This window comes from Sander lucioperca, chromosome 14, assembly GCF_008315115.2.
Source record: "Sander lucioperca isolate FBNREF2018 chromosome 14, SLUC_FBN_1.2, whole genome shotgun sequence".
Lineage (NCBI taxonomy): Eukaryota > Metazoa > Chordata > Actinopteri > Perciformes > Percidae > Sander > Sander lucioperca.
This window is the reverse complement of record NC_050186.1, coordinates 4,784,707-4,802,174: the sequence shown is the minus strand read 5'-3', so window position 1 is coordinate 4,802,174 and position 17,468 is coordinate 4,784,707. Positions and strand designations below refer to the sequence as shown.

Here is a 17,468-nt window from a genome sequence, read left to right as displayed (position 1 = left end):
TGGATAAATGGTTAAAACTGTTAAATCGCTAAATGATAAATAGTTTGAATCCACAGCTAAAATGGATGAATAGCCTATTGAAATGAAAAACCTAAACATTGACTGTTCAGTTGTATAAAAATAAATATTTGATCATCCACAACATGACAGGTGATATTGATGAAGGTTGGGAATCACCACGGATGTGAGACATTGATGTCTCTGTGTGTGTGTGTGTGTGTGTGTGTGTGTGTGTGTGTGTGTGTGTGTGTGTGTGTGTGTGTGTGTGTGTGTGTGTGTGTGTGTGTGTGTGGTCATTTTAAATATACAATCCGCAACAATGGCTTCAGTATGTCTAGTTTTAAAGACATTGTCTTTATATTTGTGTCTTTCTGTCTCTGAAGTTTCCATTCCCTCTCTGTTCTTTTGTCCATGCAGTATGGTCAAATTAAAAGCTGACAGACAACAGAATAACAGAATAACATTCAAATAATTAATATTTTGTCATTTCATTTCATGCTGCCACAAGAGTGAGGCCTCTCATCGAGTACCACCAGTAACAACAATATAAACACAAACACACATAAATGGCCAGTATAACATGACCTGAATGTGTGATTTGAACACTCATCTAGACCAAGACAGGATTACAGGATTTTAACAAGCATTAATCTGAAAAAAGGTTGATGCTACATTGCTATTAGAGTGGAATCCATCAGGTCCTCTCTAACTGAGCCTGTGGGCAGCTGTGCAGCCGCTGCATCCTACTGAGCCTGGGGCTCACCAGCACACAGAGTAATGAGCCTGCTTGTCCCCTGTAGCTAGTGATAAATGACATGGGGCCATAACGGCTCCACTCTCTACGAGTGATTGACAGCACAGTGAAGCAGGACTCGGACCTGTGATATTGTGAGCATTTGAACACATAGCATGAGAATCCATGAGAAAATGAGAAATATTGCTTAGACAACAGTGGTGAGAAATGTATAGTTAAAGTGTTCAAACACAGGGGTTACGCAAGTTTTTTGTTTTGAGGATTTTCTCTCGGATAATGATTCAAGTTATTGTTTGGCTCAGGTTTCATTATTAAAAAGGTGCAACGTTACAGTATAAGTTATATTTTGAATATTTTCTGTGTCTGTTCACCCAGTGTTAAATGCTAAAATATCAGACACACTGCAACATACCAAGCTACAAAAAGCAAATCAATAAATGCTCTGCATACTTAAATAGCCCTACTTATAAAGTGCATCAGTGCATCCAGGGTTTACAAGTTGGTAAAATATGCAAGTTGCTGCTAGATTTGCTTTACTCACCAGCCAAAAAAAACAATGGTTATTTATTGAGTGGCTGGTAGATTTTGGAATATACCAAAAAAGTTAACTTCCAACCTTGAGTACATGTATGATCTAGTGTGGTGCTGACAATTTTCCATTGTTTGACTGACCTTTAACCATCAACTCAGCTGCTTTTAAGCTCACAACATGATAAATATGTTAATCTTACTGTCTAATCCGGAACTATTTTAAATGAGGGACCATGTTGTAGTGTTAAAAATACAAAGACAGAAATTGTAACCACTGCTGCCTTTTTTATAAAATAAATATATTTGACTGCATTGCTGTAGCAAAGCTAATCATGAATTACCTGTATGACCTGGACTAATGCAGATCCTTTTACAGTGATAACGTTATGTATACAGGGCTTTTTCCTGCAATAGAGGATTTTTTGGCGCCCCCCAAAGAGGTTTTAGCCAGCCCCAAAGGAAAATCACCAGCACCAAAATGATAAAAAATTAAGAATAAAAATAACAATTCAAATCCTCTCTGAATCCTCAACAACCTGCTGAACAGGCAGAACATAAACTTGAATATGAGAACTAATCTCAGTTTTACCGTTCAGAGCATAGACTGTATAATATCAATACAGTCTATGGTTCAGAGTCAGGCTGTACCAGACTCAAAAATGATGACACAATTCGACATTATACACCGTTTCACATTCCCCACACAGTTTAACACAGGTGATAATCCAACTGGTGGGCACATACCTGCTCTCCTCAATTCGTTATAGCCTCCTGTTCAATTCCCCCAACTTCACCGCGTTGTCCTGCTGCTTTCATGTTTGGTAATCCCCTCGGAAAGATGCTTAGGTCCTGAAAGTCTGTTGGTTCTTAGACAGGCAAGTACCATCCCCTCGAATAAAACACACCGGAAGCAAAAAACGGCCTTCTCTGACAAGCTAGCTAGCAGTTAACGTTAGCCTCTTTTATCCCGGAGAGCCGCTCTACGTTGAAACTGCTTATTTTTACCCGAGATTTGGTTTATAACAATAGCCTGCGGCTGGTGGGCAACGAGGTGTTTAATTTAAAGTTTTTCTTCAAAAGGCAGACTTTCATATTTGTGCTGTAGAGTAGAAGATCATCTTGCTACATCGGTTAACCGCATCTACGAGCAAATGACAACAGCAGGTTATTTGGCAAACAACCAATCAGATGGCAGTGTGGCAATCAGCACTCTGAGCATGCATACTGTTGTTTTCCCACACTCGAGGCACTTGACATTGCGCGTGGGGCTATCCCATAGCGGCCTTTTGAGCCATGTGCATTTAGAACACCATTTTAAAAGGTATATCCAGCCAATGGCTTTACATTGTATAATAATAATAATAATAATAATACTGTTTTATGTCATGCATTAATCCAGAATTATAATTTCTAAATTACTCAGTGCCACTAAAACCACACTTTTTTCTGCTGCCAGCAGGTGGGGTTTTGCCGCTTTGGATCCAAAAGATAAGTGATATCAGTCAGTCAAGGTTTACTTGTTTGTCCAAAATCTTGGCAACTACTGGCCCCATTGCCATGATATGTGCTGTGGATATATTTAAAGTACATGATGATTGACAGGCAGAAAAAATAGCAAAAGACTTTGGCAGGGACTGGGGCTCTGAGTAGAGAGAAGACACTGAAAGATACAGAACGGTAGTGGAGGGAAAGCGTTGAAGCCATCTGGTTACTCAAGACAGAGATGCCAGCTCCTGAACTGATCAGTTCAATGGATAACATTCAGAAAGACTTTGATTGTTTTAGTGCTTTCACCATATCGTCCATTAGGGGAGTCTATTAGGTGGACAATTATCATGCTAACTTCTCGATTTTAATAAGCACCGCCTTTTCCATTAGTTCCATGAATGCTACACTCTTCTCTTAATTCTCATATAATAAATCCTTTTCATTCATTCCCTTGGATAAAGGCCATGTATTTGTTTCAGTGCCATTCAGCACTCAGTGGGTAGCACGTTCATACTTGATTTCATTCATTTTCTGGAGTGCAAAACCACTTTGAGTACCCAGCCTTTTTTCAAACACACCCAATAGGCTCCACAGTATTGCTGTTTGCCCTCACCAATGCAGCGCCTGGACATAATGGCACTATAGCAAGCCATATCAACTAACCACTTAGCATTAACCAGGGAAATGGCTGCAAACATTTTGCTGTCAAAATGTGAGGGAGCGCAGACTAATGGTTAAGGCTCTCTCTCTTCCCTTGTTTCCTGTTTGCCTCTCTAATACAATCTGTTCAATAAAGGCAAACATGCTTAAACAATGGATAGGGAGAGTGAAATGCAACATTAAGTATTTGTGTCTCACCTCATTAGAGGCAACTAATTTTTTTAACTAATCTTTAGTTAAATGTTAAGCTTGAACTCCTGGTGGTATAGATAAGTGGTTGTAATCTAAAAAGTTTAAGAGTCTACAGCCCCACTACTGGCTCTGTAAGGCTGTTAAGTATAACAAATTGATGAATAACCAGGGGTCACCAAAGTCATTCCTCCAGGGATCATTAATGTCTGTGGAATCCTTCTATAGATATTTCAGTCTGGACCAAATAGTGGACCAGCCTACTGACCCTAAAGCCACACTGCTTGGGTGGCCAAAAAGCTTTGCTCTGTGGCAAGAATTTGGCAAGTTGATGACAGCCATTTGAAATTTTCCAAGTTCTTTATGTCTATTGTATTTAGACAATTTATCTGTTGGAGTAAAACCATGTTTTTTTGTAGTATTAAAAACTATAAATGCATAAAAAATTATGAAATAAGTTGCTTCCAGAGCAACACAAATGCTGCACTTTACTCTTCAAAACTTTGTAACTGTATACCAATGCAAGAGTGAAACTGGAGCCTCTGACACCACCCAGAATTTGCCATTCACAGATATTTTGGAAAGTGAAACCTTTGGCAGTGGATGTAAAGAGAGTCGCTGAACAGTATGTGTTGAGGTTTCAGTACAGAATAAAGTAAACAACCAGTGCTAAAATTCAAAAAGCATAATTGAATTGGAGTTTGATGAGAAAAGGAGACTTCCGTCTCTCGCTCTAGCATCAAACTCATTGTCATTGTTGTAGCTTAATCCTTTTGTGCAGTTATTGTTTTGCACATCTGTAAGTCAGTACAAGAAATCTCTAAGGTTGTGAATGATATTGTTCATGCCCAAGATAATCAGTTGTGCTGCCCTTTTAATTGACATCTCAAAGGCCTTTTATACAGTGGATCATGCTATTCTTTTAGAGCGTCTCAACAACATTTGTTTCAATATTGCGTCATGTAGGTGGGTTGAGAATTATTTATCTGGTAGATCTCAAGCTGTTGTGGCTGATGGATATCAATCAGATTTTTAAAAATCTGTGAATGGGTTCCTCATGGGTCTGTTTTGGGTCCTTTTTTATTTACTATATGTAAATAAGTAAGTTTCTAGTTATAAGTATCTGGGCATTTGGATGGATGATAAGCTGTCTTTTAAAACACACATACCTGAATGTATAAAGAAATTAAAGCCAAAATTGGCATTCTTTGGTAGAAATAAATCTTGCCTCACCCAAAGTTGTAGGAAACAGATTGTTCAAGCTACGTTTCTATCAGTTTTAGATTACGTACATATCATTGATGCGGCTCCCTCTACATTAAAGCCACTTGATGCAGTTTATCACTCTGTCCTTAGATTTATTTCTGGTGATGGATTCAGTACCCACCATTGTCTCCTTTATCAAAATGTGGACTTCCTTGGCTCTAAGAAGGGAGAAACACTGCATTTTATTTATTTGCAAAGCCTTGCTTGCCTGTATATTTAACAAGCTTGCTGAATTTTAAATTGTGTCACTATGGCACTCGCAATAGTGATTTCTTGGTCCCAAATATTCCATTTGTTAGGACAGAATTAGGCAAAACTGCATTTGAGTATTATGCTCCATATAAATGGAATAACCTGCAGATTCTACTGAAATTGAACAGCCTGATTCCATTTAATCACTTTAAATGTCTTCTTTATGAGTCCATGTATTCTGAATGTGCATGTGCATTTTGAGTTGTTTATCATTCTGTAATTGTTTTATGTATACTGTGTATTGCAACTGTATATTATATATTGTTTACTATGTTCAGTAATTTTATATGGCATGTAATCAGGGTGTCATTGGAAATGAGAGCTTGCTCTCAAGTGGCCCTCCCTGAACAATTAAAGGTGATATGTGTTGTCTTTTTTCTCACATCAGGCCTCTGTTCACAATTCTTCTTCTTCAGACCTCATGTCATGTTCTAAGATTCAGAGCCATGTTTTCAGCAAGTGATCTGTTTCTGAAATTACATACATTATTTTTATTTTTGTTGGAAAAAAATTTTATAGATTGGCTGCACAATATGTAAGTGCATTATAGAGGCTATAGAAACAGAAGTATAGTGCATCATGTGATAAGGGAAGTAGCCAGAAGAAGTAGTGAATGTTTCCAGCTTGTGTCTTTTCATAATTATTTATGTATTTTGTGTGTATTATACAAATGAGGACAATTTGCAAAAATACTCTGTGCTGTGTTGATTGTATGTTTTTAATGCAAAGCACTTTTAATGCCATTTGCTATACAAATAAACTTGCCTTGTTCCAGCACTACAGTACTGTTGATGAATTTCCATAAATCATTGCTTTATAACTTTGCAGCTGTTTACTTACACTGTAGATGGTTAGAGTTGTGTTACACACCACTGACAACCAAATGACCCTAAATAGACAGAAACTGTGGAACATGTGAAGACATTGAAAATGTGACATGGATGACCCAGAAGAAAAGGTCACAAGAAAGGAAGAGATTATTCAGAACCAGGTTGTATTTATAGCTACTTTCTTTTTGATAATAGAGAATATATAAATGTTTGTAATCCATCAATAAATGCTCATGGGTTTTTCACTTTCTAATAAGTCAGCAAGTATGCAGTTATAAATGTTGAATAAGTTATTAATAAAGGCTTTTAATCATCAAACCTGCAGTGGTAAGTGTTAATAAGTGGATAGAGTGATGCTAGAGTGAATAGAGGGACTTTCCACAACCTGGCAAACCAATACGTATTAATGTTTTGTAACTAATCTGTAAAACAGACGAAATAAATGATGTGCCACTTATAAACCCATTATAAAAACCCTTTATAGAAACACATGCCTTATCAAGAGATGTTTCCACTATATGGATATTAAAAAGTGTGAATGATCGTACACAGTCTGTTTACCGCAAGCTAATTCCAACATGGCCTTTACAATGCAAAAAAATCCTCTGGGACCTGCTGTGCAGCTGTTAACATCTTACTCACATATGGGAACAGTGAATAGTCTGTTATCTCTTGCATAATTATAGGCCTACTGCCACTAATTGGTAGTTCGGCCGCAGATGCATTCAGAGCATGCTACACCTACACGCTGGGCAACCCACGTACAGAAAGAACTACGTAATCTGTGTGTGTGTGTGTGTGTGTGTGTGTGTGTGTGTGTGTGTGTGTGTGTGTGTGTGTGTGTGTGTGTGTGTGTGTGCGTGCGTGCGTGCGTGCGTGCGCGTGTGTGTGTGCGTGTGTGTGTGTGTGTGTGTGCGTGTATGTGTGTGTGTGTGTGTGTGTGTGTGTGTGTGTTACAGACAGACAGACAGACAGACAGACAGCGAGCATCTCTTCTTTTCTCTCGCATCAGCATCACGGGGTTTAATCGCTCTTTCTCCATCACCGAGGCGTAGGAGGCGTCTGTCAAACCTGTGGAGCGTCTGTCTGTCGCTCTCTCTCTGTCTGTGTCCGTCTGTCTGTTCGGAAGACACTACACACACGTCGGCTTTTGGAGTAGTTGTAGTTTTGGAGACAATAAAACGGGTTTACTGCTCTTTGGGGGGAATCTCCGCTGTCATCCCGGAAGATTTATCACATTCTCGCCGTAAAGGAAGTTGAAGCGAACAGGTGCGTGAACCACAGCTCTTTGATTTCTTGTTCTCTTTCTCCTACAAATATATTTAAATCCTTTATATGACAACACCAGCTACTACTTTATTTTATTTTCCTATCGCATTGCAATATATATAGGTTATATAGGTATATATAGGTCCATTTCCCTATTCTTTATTTAGGCTCAATGAATAGTAGCCTTGCCTTAATCCATTCATGGTTTCTCAATTGGGCTGTAACCAGTTCTCCTACAGGTGGGATTTTGAGCAGCCTCAGAGCAGGGCTGCTTGTATCAACTGCTTATATAGCCTATTTCAGACGGTGATATTGGCTTGACAAACCTGACAGAGAGAAAAGTAGGGCGGTGGCATCGTTTGTGTGTCTTGTCACACGTTGTAATACCGAGCGCTTGGAACCGAGAGTGTCTTCTCATTGCGTGTGTTTTGACATCCTCACAGCTGTGTGTGCGTGTTAATTTGGGAGCCAATCAAGCAGCCATGGACGCGTTCATGAAGGGTTTCTCTAAAGCCAGGGATGGGGTCGTGGCGGCGGCGGAGAAAACCAAGCAGGGAGTGACTGGAGCAGCTGAGATGACGAAAGACGGGGTTATGTTTGTCGGTGGGTGCTGGGAATTAATTTGATTGATCACCATGTTACGAGGAAAAAAGGGACAGAAAGCTTTAAAACGTTGTTTGTTCATTATTATTATTATTGTTATTATTATTATAGCCTATATCATCATCATTAATATTACAACTACACAACTCTGACTATTCAACACTCTTCTGAGCATGAATGAAGCAGGGCATTTTGATCATTTGGTTGCTACTATTATGTTCATATTTTTGACTAATTGAGCTACACCTGCATTTCCTTTCAGGTTCTAAAACAAAGGATGGAGTCACAACAGGTAACACCACATATCAATGCCGGCTAAAATTAATCGTTACAACGTTAGAGAAAAAAAATCAATAGTGTATGAATTTACACATTTTGTATATCCAATCTTTCTTGTTAACATCAACATTTTTCAACACAAGTAGATTTTAAAGCAAACACAGATGTAATCTCACTGGATCCTCAGATGGTCAGTAAGAGAGATAGGCTACTGTAACTCAGCAGGTGAGTAGGTGTCATATTTCACCGCTTTAACTCTCCACGGGCCAGGCCTTGCTATTTCTCATACACAACAAGCAGAGAAGCCAAGGGAGACTCTGTTATAGGCATCCAGGGAAATGGCTGTATTGTTGTATCATAGCTGCAAGTAAAGTGAGTGTTTTGGAAACTGGGATTATACAGAATGTCTTATTAAAGCCACTAAATGAGGGAGGATATCTTTTTTCTCAGTGGGATCAAGTGGCCTACATTAGACCTATGATCTGATAATCATGCATTCAGAAGGTCCACATAGGCAGGTATGATGCATTATGGCAAAGTGCAGCTTAGTTGTGATTTATTATTATGTGTAACACTCCATCGCCATACAGTGCAGAGCATGTGTTCTCAATGTGTTTGGCTTGTAGCCCCTAAAACAATTTTCTACTTCTGACCCCATGTCACTGGTTGTATGTGACCAGTTCAAAAACAGACAAATAAAAATGAACTTTATTTTGTGTAATGTTTTTCTTTCTGCTGTCCTATCCTGCTAATAAAGTGTCCCCTCGAATTTAACTTGTCAACCCTTGTTAGGGCCCTTATCCTCAGGTTGGGAACCACTGGTGTAAATACAATAGCACTGAGTGACCCTCAATCGAGCAGCTTTGTCGTGAACGTAGGCTATGCACCGAGAATGTCTTTTTTGATTGACTTTTTTTATCCTTAATTTAAGAATGAAGCCTCACTGAATTAAAATAACTGATTTACAATAAACCTCTTCAAAGTAGTTACACAAAAGGTTTACTTAAAAGTCATAAGAAGCACATGTAATATCAGATGCACTAATATGCAAAATCACACATTACACAGCAATGCATTGCTCAAACTGTAAACGGTGTGCTGAAACTTGTCTATAAAAGTCTATAAAAGGAAAATGAATCCAGTCTGTTTCTGAGGTTTTTCAGTTAAATTACACTACAGGTGATGATCCAGTCTTGAATAACTTTGTAGGGCGTTCCAAGTAGAAGCATTGCAGTATTTAATAACTCTTTTACCCAACTCCGTATAGAATTCGGGTAATAATGCAGAAAGTAGCTTCCACCACATAAGAGCACACTATTTCAAAAATAGGAAATGAGCAGGCAAAAAAAAAAATCCAGATTTATCTTGGTGCTACAATATCCTATATCGAGGTAAAAGTGCTATTTATAAAATGAGACTATGTAACTTTTGAAAGGAGAAGTATCACAACCTTTCTCTTACAAATGAATGTATTAAAAAAGCACATACCATGCTCAATTCGATACATGTCATGGTTTTGTGGCAACAGAAACAAGCAGTGAACACACTGCACAAATGCCCTTCTTCATCTTTCCTCACTACAGCTGTGTCTGGAGTGTCTCATGTGGGTGGAGCCATGGTTACCGGGGTTACCGCTGTGGCCCACAAAACTGTGGAGGGTGCAGGGAACATTGCCGCTGCCACTGGATTGGTCAAGAAGGATCCTACCAAACAAGTAACGCTTCATTAAAAGTTTAACTGAATTTTTAGTTTTTTTTAAGGAATCAGTTTATTGGTGTTTAAAAAGTGTGTTAAAAGTGTACCAAATTTAAGATATAATTATTTTTCTGTTGATAATAGTGCCCCCTGCAGCAGTGTTCTCCATTGGGTGTGAATTTTGAGCCCAACTGTAATTTGATTGGTAAAATATCTTTGTGGGCAGGTACAAATAAATAGCTCATAACATCACTTAAGTTCCATACAAGCAGCTAACCAGCTACATGGCTTATTTTGTAAGTGGAAAGGCCCCGATCAAACAGAGCATGTTTTAACAGCCTGGGGCAACGTTTTGTAATTGTATTTCAACGAGAGAGAAAAAAACTTTAACTCAGAGCGGAAAAGCGCCAGACATCCTTTAACTTTACAGCAAAATAAAGGTTGGCTGAGGATGGGTGGTTCGGTGGATGCATAGCAAGGAAACAAAAAGACGCAATTGGCATCGCTCTGATTGGAGCATCTAAAACAAAAAAGGCAGTGCAGTGCAACCATAGACTGTATATAGAAGGGTGCAACCTGCAAACACGCTCTGTCTGATCAGGGGTGGTAGCCTAGCTTTCCAACTTCCATTTTCCAAATGTTGGATGTTGTAAGGGGACAGACATATTAGATTGCTAATGGCCTGCATGGGCTCTGCTTTAATGGACTATGACATGCTATAGAGACAATCACAGTGTTTGTGTACAATAACTTCTAACAAAGCAGCACAGTACATACAATGAGCACAGCAGAAACATCAGATAGGTCGGACCACGTGTTCAACTATATATCTTTAAAGGTTACAGTTACGGCTGACAATGACAACAAAAATAATTTCACAGATTTCACATATCCCCATAATTCAAACCAACTGCCAGAAGTGATTGATGTTAACGTCACAGTGATTCTAGTTAGCGCAGTACGCAAGTTTCCTGTGGGTCTCCTAGCAACACTGGCCGTAACACGTCAGTCCACTGCTGCCATTGGAGATGTCTAGCCAGAGGCAAAAAAAAAAAAAAAAAATTCAAATTTCAGTTTGACTTTAATGCTTTCATTTTTTTCTGACCACACTTAGCAAATATTCACACTTCTCCACAGACTGGTGATATACAATATAACCTTTAAAGTTTGCAGCACAGCACATCCCTCCATTTCATGACAGTGGCTGCTATAATACTTCACTGTTTCAAAATGGCCTCCTGACCTTGAGTCATTTGTCATCACTTCTCATATCTGTTGTGAGTCTTTCTTCTCTGAAATGAAAGCCATTACATATTGTTAGCTTTCCTGCATTGTTCATCTTGTCAGTCTGGCCATCGTTTGTCCAAAGGAGGAGGAGGAGGAGGAGGTGAAGGCAGTTTATTGTAGCAAACAAGTCATTGCTGCGACAAATCAAATATGAAAAATAATTTCTTTTAACGTTTCTGTTTTGCACTCTCCTTTTTCTAGAAAGGATTTTGGGCTAGTCATGTAGATTTGTACATGCAGTCAGGGTCGTAGCTACCATTCAGGACACTTAAGACAGGTCATGTCTTAGGTATTTTGTTCTGGGAATTTACTAGCAATGAGTATTTCTTAGACATATCATTATAGCCCTACAAAAAGCCAAACTTTTAATCAATCAAAAAACAATGTGGAGAACATAGATATTGGCACATATTGGGCAATACAATTGAACATTTAACTAAATAAATGAAATACAAAAAAATTAACAAAAACTTGAGGAGAATTGGGAAAAGTTAGACTCATGACTTCAGTATTTCTAAAATATTTTCACATTAACATTTAACATCTTTTGAGACTTGAGTCATTGAGTTCTTCAACCACTAGTAGAGCTATGGAGCAATGCTTCCACAAGTCGGTCCCTGTTTTGTTTGTATCTCACGCACACGCTTAAGGACACTGTACACACTTTTGACTATCATTTCGGGACTCATTAACAATTGGTAGCAGCAATGCACAAAAAAGCACATCAATTCACCGAAAAGAAGACTGAAAGTAAACATTGTCGTAAACAGCGCATATTTTTCAAATACTTTCAAAATTGAGTTTACAATACAAATGTTTTATGAGAAAGTTTTGTGCGAGCTCAAGGATACACGCAGTGAGTTCAGGTGAGACAAACTGGGTTAGGTAGGGTAGAATGTAAACATCATCCTATAATCCTTGTTCAAAGATTCCCAATGTGCACAAATCCCTAACATAAATCTCTACATTTTTACTTTTACTTGACACCAACTCATATTAGCGCAGAAACTCTTTCTTCAAACAAGAGGAACAGATGGCCCTCATGTTCATGCTCTGCTTTTGTTTTAAAAAAAAACATCTTTTCAATCTTTTGTTGTCAAAGCAGCAGTTACACTACCCCAAGGTTTATATCTGGATTAATAAGGTGTTCAAATTGGATGTTATTCTGAAAGGATGACTAATTACCCTCCTCTCTCATTACATCGCTGTGAGTAGCAGGAAATGATAAGCCAATCAAATATTTCCCTGGGCAACGGCAACACTTTGTTAAATGTTTGTTGTGATGCTCGATCTCCCATCCCTTAATTAGCGATGAAACACAACTTAGACACCAAGAGATAACAGCACACACACACACATAAGCACAAACATGTCTTCAGCTCTGCTTTAATTGGCTGCAATCAGTGAAAAGTACCATATAAAAAGATAAGAGACCAAAGAAATTATCAAGTTATTTTCCAGCCAGTGGCAACAATACTGACACCTGAACTAGCAGTTCTTTTATTGAAGCTATCAAATTATTTTTCCCCTACTGTTTTCATCATCCATTGCTGGCATTTGATTTCATTATCAAAAGATGCTTGTGATATTTCAGACAAACATTCAATTGAATCCTTTCATCCTTGTTAGCAGTTGTGTTATTAAGGCAGCTAGATAGATAATATTCACCCTGAGAGATAAAACACTGATGCAGCTCCACCTGGCTTGTGATCAGGCTCATTATGAAGAACTCTGACAAGCCAAATCTGCAGGCAGCACATACAAACAGATGGACAAACAAACACAGAGTGTACTGACTGATGGTAAAATGGTGGTCTGACTGACAGAGGAATAAACATGGATAAAAACAACTAAATCCTGATATTCTGACATGCAGACAGCAGCAGATAGTGCTCATTTAACCATCATTGCCTCAGGCGGCTCAGCCATTGAACGTCATTAATATTGATTTCATTTAAAAAATTGATGCCAGGTTGAGCCATCAAAGATTGTCTCCTGTGTCTGACACACACACACACACACACACACACACACACACACACACACACACACACACACACACACACACACACACACAGAGGATGGTGGGATGCTGAGTCAGATTAATCTCCTCATCGAGTTGTTTCACCAATTCATCAGCTGCTGGTGACTCATATCATTCAGAAAACAGCAAAAGGTAGAAGTAGAGGTAAATGACAATGAGATAGAGAGTGGTAGGTAGAGTAGTGGGGATCTGAGGAGAAGACTTGACAGGAACTAGAAAATGGTCTCAACAAACACGTGTTATTGCTCGGATCTTTTCCGCAACATGCAATAAAAGAGGCTGCTGTACTCCCCGTCCCCAGGAAGCTATTTCTGCTTTGAAACAATACTGACAGGAGGTGAGGAATTACTTTTGCTTTGAAAGATGGTTTACACAGATAGTTCAGGTTTGATTTGTCCTGAAAAACGAACAAATCTTTAACTTTTGGCCAAAGTTTAATCTGACCACAGTAAAGAAAAGACAAGGTGGTGTATATTGGCAGTCCAACTATGTGTTTGTGTGTTTACATGAGCACGCATCTCTCCGGCTCTGTTGGGTAAACAGATGGAGGCTTTATGGGTGGTGTTACATGCAACAGCAGGATGAGAAGGTGCAATAAGTGGTTTAAGGTTATGTCAGGCGCCGGTGAGCGCGGCACACACACACACACACACACACACACACACACACACACACACACACACACACAAACACGCACATGTCAGCGCACTGTGACCACTCCCCATTAAGGAAGGTCAGTTCAATGGCACGGTGTATCACGCCACCCTGTCAGCGAGACAGGAGAGACGTCACACACCCCCACCTCTTCATTAGCCCACTTATGCCTCGTCTGTATCGCAGCAGCCCATTCACTAGAGTGACCACCAAAAATGACCATTATGAAATGAGTGAGTGCAAGAGAGGGGTGAAATCTGTGGGTTGTTTACATTCAAACTTGTTGTTGTGTTATATAATAGTATACATTATATATATAATAATATATAATTATAATCTGAGTTACGTGCATCCAGATGTTGTTCTGATAGTCTGGAGTTGCATCTGTGTCTACCTACTGCAACTAATAATTATTTGCATTATCGATTCATCTGCTGACTATTTTCTCTAATAATTGTTTAACCATTTTGTCAAAAGAAATGTCAAAAAATAGTAATTAATGCCTATGATACTTTCCCACAGTCCAAGGTGACATCTTCAAATGTCTTGTTTAGTCTGACCAACAGTTCAAAACCATAAATATTTAGTTTAGTATCATGTATGACCAAGAAAAACATTAACATAAATTTTCTGTTGATCAACTAATGTCTTAATTGACCAATCGTTGCAGCTCTACCTGTGTCTATTTTTTTCTTCGTTTTTGGCCACAAAAAGTAGTGTATATAAAGGCTTCCCAAAGAGGTCAGTAATAACACAAATAAGAGAGGAGAGTGAAAGAAAAAGTGAATTAATTTAATATGCTTAATATGTGCACAAACACAGCTGGTTACAGTAATGGCACTTCTCTGCATTCAACGCCCCTCCTCCTTTATTGTTAAGATCATGCATATATCAAATTGGATCATATTGACAGTAATAAAAATGTTTTCTGTTTGTCTTTTTCCAGAGTGATGAAGCCTCAGCAGTACAGGACATGGCAGAGTCACCGGTTGATACTGACCCTGCTGATGCTACAGAGGTGAGACTCCACTAGCAATAGTCAATACAATTAATATAAAGCTGAATTTCAAAGTTAAAGAAGGAACAGAAGATAGACAGTCTAAATATTTTGCAGTCAGTATCAGACAGGGGTAGGTTTATTGATGAGCCTTAGGTTAAAAAAAACCTCTGTGATGGGCGCCCGGATAGCTCAGTTGGTAGAGCAGGCGCCCATATATAGAGGTTTACTCCTCCTCGAAGTGGGCCCAGGTTTGACTCTAACCTGCGGCCCTTTGCTGCATGTCATTCCCCCTCTCTCTCCCAGAGGTGGGACAAAGTCATTGTTATGCAAGTCACAAGTAAGTCTCAAGTCTTTGCCCTCGAGTCCCGAGTCAAGTCGAGTCTAAGATGAGGCAAGTCCCGAGTCGAGTCACAAGTCAAAGCCAACAAGTCTCAAGTCGAGTCCAAAGTCCTACCATTTTAGTTTCGAGTCATTTCAAGTCCTCTTACCACAGAAATAAAATTTATACAAATCATGTATGTCTGTAAGATTTGTATTTATTTAAATCTCTTTTTATACAATGACATTAATCAAATAAGGGCCTGCATGTTTTGCAAATTGCAACTCTTTTTTTGTCGACTACCTCGTAATTTTTATAGCCAAACGAAACTATCTTCGGTATCATTTTGCCAACTGGCGCGTTGTTGCTTGTGCTTCATTGGTTGTCTTGCAATGTCCCTGCTTAGATGCTGTCGAATCAAAACAACGTGGGACTACAGTGATTGGCAGGCAGCGTGCGTGCTCTCTGCATGCATACAGGTGGTGCACATTTTTTTCACAGATGCAGATAAACTGAGAGCGGTGCGGCCGTGTGAACATTTTCTTCCCCAGTTTTCATGGGAAGTAGCAAGTCTTCTCGAGTCAAAAGGCGCAAGTCCAAGTGAAGTCACGAGTCATTGATGTTAAAGTCCAAGTCGAGTTGCAAGTCTTTGTACATTTTGTCGAGTCGAGTCTGAAGTCATCAAATTCGTGACTCGAGTCTGACTCGAGTCCAAGTCACATGACTCGAGTCCACACCTCTGCTCTCTCCCCTTTCATGTCTTCAGCGGTCCTGTCGAATAAATGCCTAAAAATGCCCAAATATAATCTTAAAAAAAAAACAACCTCTGTGAGAGTGAACAGATTTCACCACTGCTGTATTACAGTAGAATGTATTAATGTGATGTTTGGATGCAGTCTATGGACCTTAGGACATTAAAATATATATACATACAGTAATTTGGTTCACTGTATACTCATGGGTAGATTTGTGGTGCTTTTTGTTCTCTCATTAGCCCATAACTAATTAACGAAATCAGATGGAAGGAGTTGGGGAAGCATAGGAACATTCAACCTTAAATAACATTCAAATATTTGTATGTCACATGGAATTTGTTGGCAGCTATTATCCTTAAAGTGTACTAAATTGCATACATTTTAGTTTGTAATTTTCTCCTCAAACTGTTTTATATTCTTCCAAACCTGAAAAACAAATCAACATTCCTAACTTGGTATGGGCAAAGACAACAACCTGACAGCAGCTAGAGTAATAAACAAACCAGCTTACAAGGGTAACAATACCTCAACTGGTTTACACAGTTGTAATATCATCATGCTGTATAGATCATTCAAGGACAGTAAATTCACTGCCTACCTCTTGTCCCTCTTCTCTCTCAGGACGACACCGATGACAACTGATTTAGAGCTTCACAATCAAAGATCAATGATCAATGATCAATGACCGAAACATTCCATATCGCTCTGCCAAGTCCCGTTGTGCCTCGTTTTGGTCCTTTATGGAGTCTCTGCTCGTCTGTGTGTGTGTGTGTGTGTGTGTGTGTGTGTGTTTCTGTTTGTGTTGTTACGTACAGTATGTCTGTACAGTATATGTGTAAATGTAGAGAAAGAGGGATGTTGTGTGAGTGTGTGTCTATATGTACTTTTTCTGTCAACTGTGTGACTATGTCAATAACTCAAACATGGAAATATACCACTTCAAGCACCTAAGTGTCTCTATATAAATGAACAATTTACAGTGATCAGTTTGAAATGGAATCGTAATGATATTCTCTATTTTTGTCTGTATACTGTCACTGTTTTTTTGCGGTGGACTATAAAGTGCTGAGCTATTTGTGCATTCATATTGTATTTTTTATGTTATCACTGCTGTAACAAATATATGTCATATTGAATGGACTTTTGAAATCCAAGAGCATGTAAAACCACTCGGCTTAACCGCTGTGATATGAATTTATTTGGAGTTAAGTGTTAAATAAAATGTTTAAAAATTTTTGATTCCGAGGTTTTGTTCATTTATTTGTATGTTTATATGACACAAATTCACATTTTTTTAACATGTTTTAATTTTGATGAATATTATATGCTAAACATGGTAATGATATTAATCATTGCAAGTGTAAATTAAGACAATGCGACGCCTGACTTCAGCTGCATGTCAAGTCGTCTTATCCCCTCTCATTATTATCTCATGAGAAAGTAGGACAAAAAACAGCCAGAAACAATAGTGTGTGTGTGTGTGTGTGTGTGTGTGTGTTAGTTGCGTCCTCTGGGGGACAACATGTGCACCAATAACAGGTTGCTGTTTTAAGGATTTCAATATGTGCTAAAAAAATAAGGATTCATGATTGG

General features: G+C 38.8%; 2 protein-coding genes and 1 long non-coding RNA gene across 3 annotated transcripts in view; 2 read left to right on the top strand and 1 right to left on the bottom strand.

Moving 5' to 3' along the window:
• Positions 1-2,404, bottom strand: part of klf4 (Kruppel-like factor 4) — a 78,101-nt gene extending 75,697 nt beyond the window's left edge. The window contains exon 1 of the mRNA XM_031317551.2: positions 2,030-2,404. The gene's annotated coding sequence lies outside the window, so the exon portion shown is untranslated. The remainder of the gene's footprint in view (positions 1-2,029) is intronic.
• On the top strand, positions 236-17,107 carry LOC116062830. The gene is made up of 2 exons (XR_004895001.1): positions 236-292; positions 16,743-17,107. It is a non-coding gene; the product is annotated as an uncharacterized LOC116062830 (long non-coding RNA).
• Positions 6,929-17,107, top strand: LOC116062829 (alpha-synuclein-like). The gene is made up of 6 exons (XM_031317552.1): positions 6,929-7,239; positions 7,683-7,842; positions 8,105-8,134; positions 9,705-9,835; positions 14,748-14,819; positions 16,497-17,107. The coding sequence occupies exons 2-6, from the start codon at positions 7,722-7,724 to the stop codon at positions 16,515-16,517; spliced, it is 375 nt and encodes a 124-aa protein (XP_031173412.1). The 5' UTR covers positions 6,929-7,239; positions 7,683-7,721; the 3' UTR covers positions 16,518-17,107.
• Positions 17,108-17,468: the final 361 nt, after the last annotated feature.